The sequence below is a fragment of the Cyclopterus lumpus genome, chromosome 19 (assembly GCF_009769545.1).
Source record: "Cyclopterus lumpus isolate fCycLum1 chromosome 19, fCycLum1.pri, whole genome shotgun sequence".
NCBI classification, from domain to species: Eukaryota; Metazoa; Chordata; class Actinopteri; order Perciformes; family Cyclopteridae; genus Cyclopterus; species Cyclopterus lumpus.
This window is the reverse complement of record NC_046984.1, coordinates 10,321,154-10,336,153: the sequence shown is the minus strand read 5'-3', so window position 1 is coordinate 10,336,153 and position 15,000 is coordinate 10,321,154. Positions and strand designations below refer to the sequence as shown.

At 41.1% G+C, this 15,000-nt stretch overlaps 1 protein-coding gene across 1 annotated transcript in view; it reads left to right on the top strand.

The window, feature by feature from the left end:
- plce1 (phospholipase C, epsilon 1) overlaps positions 1-15,000 on the top strand; it is a 65,277-nt gene that overhangs the window by 11,927 nt on the left and 38,350 nt on the right. The window contains exons 4-5 of the mRNA XM_034559247.1: positions 12,669-12,853; positions 13,916-14,058. Coding sequence (XP_034415138.1) covers positions 12,669-12,853; positions 13,916-14,058 — 328 coding nt within the window. The remainder of the gene's footprint in view (positions 1-12,668; positions 12,854-13,915; positions 14,059-15,000) is intronic.

The window sequence follows — 15,000 nt, the reverse complement described above, 5'->3', positions numbered from 1 at the left end:
CAAGATAATCACTGTATACTGTATATGAATATCCACCAGAGGGCAGCACACTTATTAAAATAAACAGGGCAGGTAGTGTTTTTCATGACTTATCCATGCAAATATTGGGCTGTGTGTGTGTTTATATATATATATATATATATATATATATATATATATAAACAAGCTCTGCTTTGTAATAAGCCCTCCACTGTGTGACGAGAAAGTCTATGTTCAGTGGTTGAACGAGGCAACACCACATTATACTGTATCATTGTCTTAATTCATATTGATCGGGGGACTTTGTGCCTTCTAAAGGCAATTAATTTAATTAGTGTAGTATGATACATGAATCTGAACTCTCATTAGTGGCCGAGGAGGCCAGTCTCATTAGCTGAGTATTGATCAAAGAAATGCAAAGCAAAGACCGAGAGCAGGCCAGCTGTTTGCTTTGTTCTGAAGATCCCTTTGATGTCGACTGGGTACGAAACAGATTCATTCTTCCACTTGATGAGGCGGATTCAATAGGACATACTGTATTCACTTCGGCCGGTGACGGTTGTGATAATGTGCGTGTCTGTGTTTGCCAACACCGTTATTACAGAAGAAATGACCCTTTTGAGCTCAACAACAACAACAACAACAAATAATGTAGACCTGTGACTGTTTGTATTATGTGTGTGTCTACACCACACTGACGGAAGAGATTTACCTTTTGATTTAAAAAAAGAAAACGGAAAGACCAATCCCGTTTCTTCCTGTGAAGGTGTGTTGTTCGGCTAGTGAGGTGATAGTTGTTACGGAAATGGTTTGAAGTCACCGGTGTCTGCTGTGTCAACAGAGATCGAGTTAGCTGCAAGTGCTCGTCTGCTCCCGGTGAGCGAGCCGCCCGAAACAGAAAAGCTGAAACACGGGTCTTAAATTGGTGGTTGGCATAGAAACGCTCACCCGAGCAAAGCGTGTCACAAAGATCAAGTGGCCCTGCCTCGGCCTCGATTGGTTTAATGGCCCACAGTGTCACCTGGCTTTGTGAAAGCAAAGCTGGAATGTGGCTTATTTAAGTCCTGTTTTACTCCACTATCAGTATGTTGTAGTGTTTGAGGCTGTGATTAACATGCAGGGGAGGATTGTAACAACATGATATCACATGGATGCTTTGAAGATGTCATTATTACATTGTATCGTTATGTTGGATGCATATGAATATTGCACGAGATGTCAATGTACAATACAAGCTGAAAGGAGGTTTTCTACAGTTTTGACAGAACGAGCCCAACTCAAGGACTACTTATCTGGAGCAACGGTGTTTTTCATCGCTGGATGGAGGTTTGCTCCGTTGTCATGGAGATGGATTTGCTGACACGAGAAGCGGTTGTGATGTCATCCAGAGCACTTTTAGCACCTCATCAATCTCATCCAACTTCACGGCGGAGCAAAAAAGTTCATATGTGACCTCGTAAATATTAGTTTGCGATGAAGGGATGCACACTGATGCATACATAGATATTTATCGTCACGTGTCACTCGGTTGTTCTCGGGAAATAATCTGGGATGGAAACTTTTGTTGCGAATACAAATTCACTTGGTAAACATGACACATCACCTCGCATTTACTGTATTTATCATCCTGCTCAGTTCAAAATGGCAGACTCAAGTTTCATAAAAGGAGAAGTACAGTTTGTATTGACACAGTATTATTTAGGCTACTTTAACGTTTATTTAGGTCACTGTGGGATTTCCTCGCTTAACCCAGGAAGCCCACGTTATCGTTATCGCATTACTACAATTAATAGAGCAATATCTCTAGATATAAACATTGATTTGTCTTGTAGCACAATGAGCTCTTTCTGACTCGGTACACTTAGAATTGATTGTCTTTGGTGGGTCACTTTTGGATGAGGTGAATGATGCAGGCTTTGAAAAAAAAGAAAAGAGAAGGGGCTTCAACGGTCGATTTTCAGGTTTCAGTGTAATAGCTCCTAATCAAAACACAGAGGCCTTATTTGAGTTGTGTTGGACATTGTTTACACATTGAACAGGCTCGTAGAGGAGGATCGATTGAAATCTGGTCTCCCAGTGTCTCCTCTGTCTTTGTGTTTGGAGTGTACTCACTGATACAATCTCCGTGGCTGTGATGGGCCAGTTGCCTCATAACCTAATATGGGGGTTCCCTCAGTCTGAGCCAGATATCTGAGTCTCCCTCTCGTCTCTCTTTCTCTTCTCTTTCCTTCCCATCTCTCCTCCTTAGGCTTGCTCTGCTGATGTAGAGATCTCTCTCTCTCTCTCTCTCTCTCTCTTCCTCTGCCTCTCCTTCGCTCAAGACTCCACTCTCACTTTTATAAGTGCACACAGACTAAGAGGGATCGGAGCTTATTGGTTTTTCTTCCTTTCTCTTGAATACATCTGCTAGTTTCTGTGCCAGAGTAAGTACGCTGTTTGCTACAAGTTTTTCTTGCTGTACGTTGACTGAGAAAAATCTTTTAATTCATTGCGTTTTGCGGCAGATTTTTAGTCTGATTAGTGTTTCAGCAACAGAATTTGAATGCGTTGAGATGAATGTGTGGTTGAAAGTTGAACACAGAAAGTATTTGATAGTGTCGTGCTGTCAAATGTATGCATTTATATACTACAGGATGCCTTTAAAGTATTAAAAAAGCAACCTACGGTGTGCAGAAAGGCCTTTTAAGACCCTGATCTGAGGGTGGAAACAAATGTAGCATTACAGATATTCAAGTGTTACAATTATTATCATTGATATGTAAGATAACATGATACAGTTTAAGGTATTAAGTTGAACTAATGCATGTCTTTTGTTTTTGAAACCTCCAGAACATTCAAGCAAAAACATTCATGCAACAACTACTTTCAAATCTTTTCGACTGTATTTGTCTTATTATTATGTTTTATCTCTCGAACTTTAAGAACTGAAAAAACATTCATCAGGCTTATCTCTGGCTGTCTGACCAGGACTGTGTGCCGTGTTATGAAGGAGAGTGCAGCGGCACTTCAGTAGTATGACATCATGAGAACTGTAAGTGTGGGGTGGGGGGGTGGGTGGGGGTCCCACTGGGTGCAGGGTAATGGGTTCCAGGTTGTTTTGGCCCTGAAGATGACCCCAATTTATTTCCTGTTTCAGACTCCCTCTCTTTCTCTGCTACCCGCTGGCTTCTCCAGTCTGTCTCTTTGACCCTCTGAAACTTGCCTTTCTCTCTTAGCGCTTAAATCATAACTTGTCTCTTTTCCATCAGTTCCATTATTTGTGATAACACATTACTCACCAGCTACTATTACAGTGAAGGGGAATTCACCAACCATTACAGGCCTCGACTCTTTCTCTGTTAGTTTTAACCACAAATAAAGTAATTAGTGCCGTACATGACCTCCTATTCTCTTTGAGTTCTCCATTGTGTTGGCTGGGCTGTCACAACTGTCTTCATTTTTTGTTTATTATAGGCAAATATTTCCCTGCATGAACTGGATGTAGATCTGCCCTTTGCTGGATAATTTGAACACAATTATTTGTGTATACTTTTAAGTTTTGACTTCCTCATAAAGCATTAGAACCCAAAAATAGGCTTTACTTATTCAAGCTGTTATTGTCCTCATCTTCTAAATTGCTGTGTTGCAGCTGCTGAGCAACATGTTATTATAACTGATTACCAAAACTATGAACATACGGTAAGACCAAGGCTGAATAAAGCCAGAACCTCCCTTTAACTGCACTTAAGGAATCATCCGCTGAGACTCTTTTTGATCTAATAATATAACAATAATGATAGCTAACATCTATCTCATATTAATGTCTACTCTCATCAAAAGTGTTCCATAAAGCACACAGTAACATAATCTGCTGCAATGGTGACCTGGCATTTCACAAGTGTGACTAAGCACAACTCATCACTCCCTTTCTGCTCGCTATTCACTCTGCACAAATTTGATTACGTCTTCCTTTCCTGTACATTTTTCTTTTCTGTGGCACTTTCGCCTTCTTCTCTGCCATCTCTCCTCGCTGGCTCTAAAACGGGTTGATGGCCAGCTAATGCATCCACCGGCTGACAGGCTGTGCACTTGTTTTCATCTTTGTAATGCTCTTTATATCTCCGTTAAAACAGTGTTTTGTTTGTGCTCGAGGTAACACGTGCATTTGAGTTTCCACTCAATCAGTTTGCCGTTTGCTTCTTTGAGTTTCCCCACCGTGTGTGGCACACACACACACAAAGGACACACAATAGTGCCCTCAGCTTGCTAAAGGTGTGAGGCGGTGCTCGGGAGGTCGGCCCAGCTCTTGGATCTTTACTGAAACGGCTCCTTGTGAAATTCAACGGGGGATTAGGATTCGTCACCCTTGGCCTCCCCTGTGCGTTTCTCTCTTCGCCTCCTTTTTGTCTGTCCTGCTGCACGGTTCTTTGTCATCTCCTTTCTCCTTCTCCCACTCATCCTTTAGTTGTCACCTCCTCCTTCTTCTCCTGCCCTGCGTTAAACGTGACTTCCGGTTTTGACAAACCTTCCGGAAATCTTGTCCCCCTTGTTCCCTTCATCTTCCTCTTCATCTCCAACACTTTTAGCAGAGTAATTTGAGGATCCGGGTCCTAAAGGCCTAATCCTGGGAAGTAGTGGGATTAAAAGTATGGTTCCTGACAGGCCAACATGTTACTGATACAAGTGGATTTACTTCTTTTTACATCCAGTTAGTCAAATGCTGGATGGAAGTCTTCAACCTGATCACATAACAAGGGGTCTGGTCAGCAGGTCATAATTGGTATTATGAGCAAAGATGAATACTTCAAATCAGATAAAGGTTTTGAAATATAGATTTAAGATCTCCTCTTTTTGAAAATATCGAATATATAATATGATTTTATTTTAAACTTTGTTATTTTCTTTCCATGTAATGGCCAAAGCAAATGTTTTCCAGCTATTGGGAATCCCTTGGAAAGGCCTTTGCTAACATCTTTGGGGGTTCCCAAACGCCCACCTAATGTTTACAGTGCAGTACTGCACGAGTCTAACCCTTAGAAATGACAGCATCATAATCCCACATGAGGGCTTTCTCTTAAGGCTTATTCTGTGAAACATCACACTGCACTGCACTGTGTGAAACCCAAATTCATCTTATTGTTCTGTTTTTATATTGTATTCACATAGCTTCAGTTGAAATATTTCACTGTTGTTGGCCTCCGTCCAGTCATTTCCTCCGTGTCCATTTGAGTGGATTTAGCTGTTAGCTCAGTACTCACTGTGCATGTTGATGCACTGCAAACACACCTCTTGTCTCCAGTTCCATCTGTTTCAATGTGGTTAACAAGGCCGACACAAAGGCAATGTTTCACGGCCTCGGGACCAAGAGGGTGCATTGAGAATGAGGTCATGCATGAATATGAGGCTTTCTTTTGTGTGTATGGTTTGTGTTCATCTCAAAATGTGCTGTGTGAATGCATTGCTGAAAAATCGTGTATTTTCTCATTAGTTTGCTATCAAGTTTCTTCAGTAGAACATTTCATTTTTGTTGGATTATGATCTTCTTAATATGTTTTTACAAGGGAGAGTTGTTCAAGTGTCTGTGCGTATATTATCCGTATCAAAGCAGAATCTCAGACATTAGACTCCTCTAGTCTAAACTAGTGACTCAAGTGCATGGACCACCTACACACACACACATACATACAATATATTCACATACATTCAGAACCATGCATGTTTAGAAGCATACAAATACACAGAGCATACAGTAAATATGTACCGTATACACGGCCTGTGCTAGTACACACATAAAACACATACGTGTATATAGAATACACCCAACTTTATCTCACTACACCCAACTTTATTGCACTACACCCAACTTGCACACACAAATCAGCGCAGCACTCAGTCAGCGGTGAGACAGTCCAGGCTCCGGCAGCGGCAAAGCAAACATTACCTTGTGGAGACCGAAACGGCAGAAAAGGTCAGAGCGGACCAGGACAGTGCAGAGAGGTTGTCTGTTTTCTTGGTGATGCAAACCAGGATTAAGAGTCACTCGGATAAAGACTGTTGTGCTGCGTGTGTACACGCACACGCACACACGCACGCACATGCACTGAGGAAATCTTTCGAACTGAGAGGGACGTCTACTTTGCATGTTTGGGTGTGCTTGGTTTATGGCTCCTGATGTCGGCCGTCCAGGATGGGTGGGGTTTGAGTGTCTGTGTGCCGAGATACCAGAGCTGCTGAACATACCTGGCTCCTCACCGAGTTTTCGCATCGGGTGGACGGGGTGCTCACTTTCTTAATTTCCCCCCAGCCCGGTTTGTTGGCTCCGTTTCCACTGCATTAAAACAAACACACAGTCCATCAAGGGTTTTAAAGATTATGGGGCTCTGTCGGAACTAAATCTTGCAGTGATTTACAGTTCTTTAAGAATGAAGCAGTGGTGAGATTTACTTTTATTGAGTACATCTTCCTCTGCCAAAATATTTTTTAACGAGGCAGACGCATTGTTTTGTCACACTGCAATATTCAAATTACATAATACAAGTCTTTTAAGTATTAGCTCTAGCCTTTGCTTTCTAAGGCCAAATCATTATATTTAAGAATATACTGTACACTTTATTCGGAACAGGTGGTGGAGAGGAGGACACGGAAGAAATGATTGTCCATATTGGATAACTCGGACCACCCTCTCCATCACCTACTGCAGAGACAGCGGAGCACGTTCTCCAACAGACTGCTCCAGCTCCGCTGTCACAAGGACAGACACGGGAGAACATTTCTGATACAGGAGAACATTCCTGATAAAAGAGAACATTTCTGATACAGGAGAACATTCCCGATACAGGAGAACATTCCCGATACAGGAGAACATTCCAGGTACAGGAGGAGAACATTCCAGGTACAGCAGAACATTCATGATACAGGAGAACATTCCAGGTACAGGAGAACATTCATGATACAGGAAAACATTCCTCCCAACTGCTATAAGACTGTATAATAAATCACCTCTGGCCAGATCCTCCTCAAATTGAAATTGAATCAACATCAATAACCCTTGCACCGTTTTCACTTTATATACTTTATACTCACTTATACACTGTATATACTTTTTCACTTTCTTTATTATTTAATTAAATTAAATGTTCTCAAATTTATTATGTCCTGCTCTGCTATTTTGTTATTATATTGTAGCTGCTGCTACAAACATTTCCCCTATCTATCTATCTATCTATCTATCTATCTATCTATCTATCTATCTATCTATCTATCTATCTATCTATCTATCTATCTATCTATCTATCTATCTATCTATCTATCTATCTATCTATCTATCTATCTATCTATCTATCTATCTATCTATCTGTCTATCTGTCTGTCTGTCTGTCTGTCTGTCTGTCTGTCTGTCTGTCTGTCTGTCTGTCTTGTGCCCTTTTCTACCTTATGTTTGAATAAAACAGAAAGGTGATTAAGAGAGAGTAAATGGTGGCGCGGCATGGGACGATATGAAAATGTGATGTCACGATTATCCCGGCCAAAATCCTTTAGATTCACGATATTACCCCGATAATCATTAAAAATGGCCTTGAAACTTTTAAAACCTCATGGAATCACTTTAGCTTTTGTCAAAAGTACTACATTGTGAAATTCAGAGCATTAAAATGGCAGCACACGTTTGCGATGTAAAATCTAATGGAGGAATGTTTACCTGAGAATGAAGTCGCTCCCCCCGGAGCTTCTCGGTGCTTTGTTTGCGTTGTCTGATAACGCTGATAACGCTGCCCTGACCAACAGTGTCCTTGTGGCAGCATCCCCCCACTACTCATGATGATATTCACAATTATTCTAATAACGGAAATTTTGCTCATTCAACTTATTGTGAGTGTTTTCTTTTGCAAACCGTTAAAAGATCCTCTATAGTATTTAGTTAATTTGTTGTTGTTTGAAGAGGAAATTATGAATTTGCTTTTTACTTTTGAAAGAGCATACCTCACCTCCAAAGTGGCCTCTTGCTCTTAAGAAACATGACAATACATCTTTGGCTGCTAATCTTTACTATTAAGAAAGTGATGTGATGAGAAAATTAGGAAATTATGCCACATCCTGCTTTTTTTTGTTGTTGCTCAGAACCCCCTTTTTATATAATCCGTTGCATCAGTTGTAAAGGGATTTTAGTTTCATGGGTCATGGAATGAGGTGCAAGAGTTTTTTTTCAAGCCAAAACACTTGAATATCGTACCTTCTTAAAAAGAAAATTCACCCAATTAAAATTAAAATAACTTTTTAAGAACAAAAATAACCAAAAAAACACTGACAGTTGGCAACTTGCACAGTGAAGGGAGGGTTAAAGCTGACATCTTTCACAGTGACCTCAGCTCTGAGTCCACAGACCAGAATAACACTGACCCCGCGCTGACCTCTGCTGACCTCGACCCGCCATGATACTTTTAAAAGTAGAAGTGATGTATTTCTATTCCTTGAACGTCAGCTTCGTGGGAGAGTATGTGGGAGGTGGCAGGGTACTAATGCATCGATTTGCCTGATCCCACCTGAGTTGTTTAGTGTAATGCCTGATATTGTTACCAGATTAAGGTCCCTGTGTGTGTTTTTGTGTGCATGCATGTCAATAGTGGGAGGGGCAATGAGACAGGCACTCACACTACATTGCAGCGTTTCAGGGACAGCTGGGCTACATTGTCTTGTGGGGTCTTGGAGTACTAGACAATATTCAGATGATTGAAGAGGAGTGTGTATGTGATTGAGAGACGGTGTCAGGCAGGCTGTGTGTGTGTGTGTGTGTGTGTGTGTGTGTGTGTGTGTGTGTGTGTGTGTGTGTGTGTGTGTGTGTGTGTGTGTGTGTGTGTGTGTGTGGTGGGCCGGGGACATCAAAGTCCAGAGGTCGGGGTGTGGGTGGTTGGATTTCAGGGAGACGGCATTTCCTTTCCAGCGTACTGCATGCTCCTTCATACTGTATGTGTCTGGTATGATATACATAATGGCACGGGCATGACTCGGAGGGCCTTTGCGTGTCTGGAGTTTAGCATGTGAGTGTATGTTTGTGCGTTCCAGCTGAAAGTTCATTAGATCTGTGTGCTGCCCCAAAGTGCCCCCTGCTAATCCTTTCCCAGAATGGCTGTTGCCAGGCAGAGGCCTGGCAACAGCCATTCTAATGGGACTCTGTGGCCAAGTCATTCATAACGGGAAGTTGCGTCGACTGATTGTCATTAATATAAAAGTCATAGCTTGTACGTATGTGTTAATTATTTTTATTATTATTAAAATGTATTTATGAATGCACTTTGGATCAAATATCACAGGTTCGGTCCCCATCCTTGAGAAACACAAACTCTGAGCTTTTCAAGTGGCAGCAATTCTCAAAATAGTGCAATGCCATTTTGCTGCGGTTAAACTGGAAGATTAAAAGGCAGAATGATAAAAAATCTGAAAAAATAGTTTGGACTTGTTACAGTTTTCATACACTAAGTGTGTAGAACGAATATAGTTTGAGCTAAACCTTTTTTTGAATGGTACCTTGTCATTAAATAAATATATATTTTGCCTGTACACTTTACTGTACCTGCAATATGGACAACATGTGCTACAAGTTACATTTCTGTGCACCACTGTAACACACTTATTATTGTTACAAGAATGATTTGTATTATAGACTTTGGCTGTGTACTGTACAGTCCATCATTTTGAAAGAGGAGTGATATTTTGGAAGTTAACCTTCTGAGCTCAATCAGTGAAGCTGCCTCTGGCATTTTTAAGTTACCTTCACTGAGCTTAAGTCATTAAGTTTGCGCGCACACACACACACACACATACCACACAGACAGTGGAACACGAGACACAGAGCTGCATTAGTGGCTGTTGACTCATAATATAGCTACAGTTCTGCTGCTAAATGTCAAGATTAGTATTACTGTAACTGACTAGGAAGAACAACACCATGGATATATTGGTATTGGACGACCTTTACTTATGTAATTGAGCTGAAATGCAATTATTGCCTCCGTGCCCAATGAGACTCTACATTTAACAAAAGAGTGCTTTCTGTCATTCTGCCTGCTTACCTACATTAAAAGGGATCTATTGTTTTTAACTGAGATAAATTTAAAAAAAAGAGTAAAAATGTATAATTGTGTTGATTTATTAAATTATTTCCCTTTTTTAATGGCAGTTAATAGCTTGCTCACTCCCCCACTCACTCCTTCACACCTTCACTCACTCATTCCCTTGTGCCACTTTAATTCAGTGTACATTTCCACTCTGTGCTTGTTATTTATGGATTCACTTGTCTTTGAAACCTGAGAGGAGAAATGTGTCATTCATAAACATCTGGCTCTTTGGCATGTTTAGATGCTTTTGACCTTTATTTGTGTATTTGCATGGAGGCACATGCTACTGAGATTTTGTGATTTTGAAGGGAAGTTGGTGTCTATGTCCACGTGTTTTCATGCAGTTTGAGGAGGAGATTGTTTGTTTGTTTGTTTGTTTGTTTGTTTGTTTGTTTGTTTGTTTGTTTGTGTGACGTGAGTGTGAAGACAGCTGCTTTATGTCCATCAAAAGCTGCCCCACATTCCCTCCAGTGTCCTTTGAAGTCAGGCTGTCTTGCTCACATATACATACACATAAAAACAGCTCGCTCTGATCCATCTTTCTTACTATTGGTCTGTGTGTTAAAGTATAATCAGCATTTGAAGTCAGAGGAGTTTATGTCCGTTTAAAATGTTTTCTTGTTCAGAAAGAAAAGGTATCCTAGGTGGCTCTATTGAACATTGTTTTAGACAGAGGTCCTCTATAGTTGCCATTAAAGTCTTTAACTGTCAAAACGGCAGTCATAACCATAACGGCTTGCAGAGAGACAGACGTTACTTTGGACACAAACAAGATATATTGGACCAGGTAAAGTGGAGGAGTGGTTTGGAAACACAAGTCCATATTAGCTGTTTTTAGGGCTGTTTAGAGCTCCATTGATATTTCTGTCTCTTTTAATACTCAGTACTAAAATATTCAAGCAATGTAAAATAATAGATACTAATCTACCCTTAAGTCCTTTGGGTTTTATTTGTTTATTAGTTACGGGAAACCAGCCTTAATTGACTGAGAACCTGAACCTTCTACATGTAGGGTAAATAATGCAGGCGAAGTGCTGTGTACAACCCAGGCCAAGTCTGCCTTTTTCCTTTTTAACTCTGTATGACATGTGGAAAAATACCCTTTTATTTTAACATACGTAATCTCTGTTCGGTAAACATGCACAGTCTCTAGATACTGATTGAAAAAAAAGTAGGTCTTTCACTAGAAATGTGAGTCAGAGAATGTTTTGGAAAAAAAAAAAGAAAATTGTTTGTTGAAATGTGCTTGATCACATTTTTTAAAATTCCATAATGTTTTTGAAAGTTACAGCGCTCAGTAATAAGCTTGTTGCTGGAATGCAGGTCAATACAGTACGTCTCACATAATTAGCAATTAGCTTGTTACGCGAGAGGAGGTGTGTGTGTGTTGTGTGTGTGTGTGTGTGTGTGTTCTTTGTGTCTCACCCTTTCTCTCCTTCTCCTTCTTGCTGTTTCTCTCACTCTTTAAACGGGCAGGCTGGCATGTCTCCTTTCCCTCGGGATGGCCCTGATCTGACAACAGCAAGGCCTACACCCCATGCAGGAAACCCATCCCACTGAGACAGTGGGCCGTGTATTGAGAGAGTGTGTGTGTGTGTGTGCGTGTGGTATGCCATGCCGCTGCCAGTGCCTAATACAAACAGGACATATTTCAAAGAGTGAATACAGATTAATTTAATTGTGCACCATGATCCTGGTGGCGGTGGCCTTCACCTACCACCTTCTCGGCACTCTTTTGAAGCAGTGCTTATTGACGATTATACCTAACTCATATTTTCTCATTAAACCTATTATTGCATTCATCCCCCCATTTTGTCACCAGCATCGATTTTGACCAGTTTTGTGATATCCACCCATGTGAAGGCTTAAGTGCCCACTTGAAAGTGCCACAAAATGTTGCCATAATGGCTTTTCTCTGAAATGTGTGCCAGAAGAGCTCGTCTGCAAGTTCACTCAAGGACAAAGTACAAGTCAATCGGTTTGGATAAGTGTTTCCTTTTATGAGTGAACTGAAGGAGGAGGAGGCTTTTCTTTAAGGTCACAATGGTCGTCTATTCTTTCTTTCTTGTCTCCAAACTTATTAGTATGCATCTCCCTCCCTGTATCCCTGCCTACATATTGGTCTGTCTCTCTCTGATGCTTTCTGTCTAGATCCGTCCCACCTTTTTTCTTTATTTTCTATCGGTTATGTGCCTCACTGGTATTACTCTATTCATTATTTCTTTTCACGCTTTGATTTCTGTTCTGCCGAGAGGAAATTGCTTCCTGTGATGACCACAGCAGAGGAGCTGATGACAATGACCACTGATTCAGATGTTACATAACAGTCTGAAAGCTGACAAACGCCACCGAATGAGGAGAATTTTGCAAGAAAGCTTGTGAATCACTTTTTCATCTCAGTTATTCTGTAGAGGCAGACTATGTAAGGCTGATAAAGCAGAATCGGCTTCACCACTTCATACAGCTGTGTTTTACTGATAACGTGGACACTTAATGGAAATGGAACCTTTATTTATTTATTTATTTATTTATATATATATATGAATATCTTCCATTATAGAAAGTAAGTGAGCCATTTGTCAATGATTCCCTTCACAGGTTAACAACTATGTGCAGGACAGAGAGGAACTCAACCTGATTCATCCCGCCAAACAGCTCCTTCTGTCTTGTGTGGGTCTCACGGAGTCTCGCTGCCAAACGCACCCGGTCAGCACCAGCCCAGCCAGACCGGACCTGAAGGCCTCCCTCAATCCCTGGTGCTGTCATCCCGCTCATCCCCCTAGGTTTGTAGACATTTGTCTTGTCGAATATAGGTTTTATCAATGTTTAATAGTTTGTGTTCTATCATGTGATGTAAAGATTGGCGTCTTGTAGATGCTGTAATTTAGTTTGTTATTAACAGTTCTACATTTAGATATAATTAAAGGAGCACTGTGTGGGATTTAGGGGAATTTATTGGCAGAAATGGAATCTAACATTCATAACTCTGTTTTCAATAGTGTATAATCCTTCATACTTACATAGGGATAACTCCTCTTCCATGGAGTCCGGCATGTTTCATGGCCATGTTTCTACAGACAAACCAAACACTGGCTTTAGAGAGGGCTTTTCATGTTTTTACATCAACTGAAGGACATCGTAGTTATCCGACACGCGTGGAAAGGGAGGGGTGAGCGGATGGGTATTCAGTTGGATGCAATCTGCAACCTCACCACTGAGATTCAACTTAATCCTCCACACAGCTTCTTTTAAGTAAAAGTAGCTGATTAACAATAACTTAGAGAAAAAAAAGCTACTTAAAGCAACTGTCATGTGTTGATTTTGGCGTTCCCTGTGGCCGAAAGTGTTAGTGTTAGTAAGCGCCAGTGTCCCTTCAGAAAAACCTTTAATTTTATTGTGATATAGTAAATACAGCAGCAATACGGCCTGGGCCTCAAGCAGTGTGGTGTTGGCTTCCAGCGGGGACTGGAAGAGCAGCGAGGCCAAGCTCAGAGGCCCCGCTGGAGTCTGAGCTGCAGGAGTTTCTGTTGAACGTGCATGTTTGCGTCTGATTTCGCGAGGAATCATCCCCGGTAGCACCGAATTAATTGAGAAAATAAATATCACGTTCATTGACAATAACAAAACATTAGTAGCAGCCTTACTTTAAATCTATTTGATTAATTAAACAGATGGCTAAAAGTGAGATCAAAAGTCAGTGTGAAGCTTTGATGTCGTATATTATAGATACTAGGCCTTATTCTAGGAGTAGATCAAATACATGTGGCAAGACTGTATGTTCAGATCAGAATCCCAGGCAAACTTCACTGTGTTATTGCTCATCTCTACACCTTATTTATGTCTAGGTTTTATCGTGCTTGTGGTCAGAGGACGTCGGTGTGTTCCCTGCTGACCGGAGCCCTTCTAGAGGCCACAGCAGCTCTCGGAGCCCGCTCTGCTCTGCCCTACCTTTTGCCGCAGAGCCCCAACAGCCACACCGTACTGAAAGGTGAGTGTTAAACTGCAGCGTGGGTGTGTCTCTACAACATGTTTTGTTTTAATTGTAGGTTTCAGTGTAAAAAAAAACAACAATTTGTATTCTTTAGCATGCAATTTTGTTATGCAATTAATGAGGAGGAAAGCAGAGCTTCTGTATCTGTTTGATTCCGAGAAGAAACTGTTCTCATTATTCTCCTGCGGTCTATGGCTCCACTCTTCTCTGCTCTTTTCCCACATGTTTTCCTTATCCACAGCAGGTCTTGGGTCGATAGAAGCATATCTGTAGTTGGTCCCAGTGGTTGACGTTTCTCTTTATTTCCTTTGCTGTATTTTGTCCCTCCTCTCTTTCTCTTTCTCTTTCTCCACTCCATTCTCCAATTTAGCCAAACATGCACACACAATGCTGAAGTGGGATAAGATGTACAGGAAGAAGAAAAGGCCTCCTTACATCACAGGGTCCACTCAACACTGATGCACACACACACACACACACTCAAGGTTATTTCCTAACAACTGAAAAGAGGTTAAATGCACTTTAAACATGCGTGTGCTGCTTCTCTAAAATGCTCAGAAGTGATATTTTTAATTCATTGGGTGTTTTTGGTCAAAAGTACACCCGCACTACTTTAGACCTGCTTTTTATTGCACTTAAACCACTTGGCAGAAGCTAGCCCTGTTCCTGCAATGCCTCGAGAAAGACACTAAAATGTCAGTTGTAAAACGTAACAACACAAGAAAATAAAGTAATTTACATCATGCATATAGTATGTCCTCTATGTTTCTCTCTCTACTTACTATCCACATGACTTCATCTTCCAAACAGCCGGGTTGTTGGTCAGTTGCTCAGCTGTCTGTCCACCTTCTCTACAATGATGTTACCTCTGACATAATGTAAGCCGATCCTGACATCAATTTCCACTGGCTTTGGTCCAGGGGACAGGCTGTCTCTCAC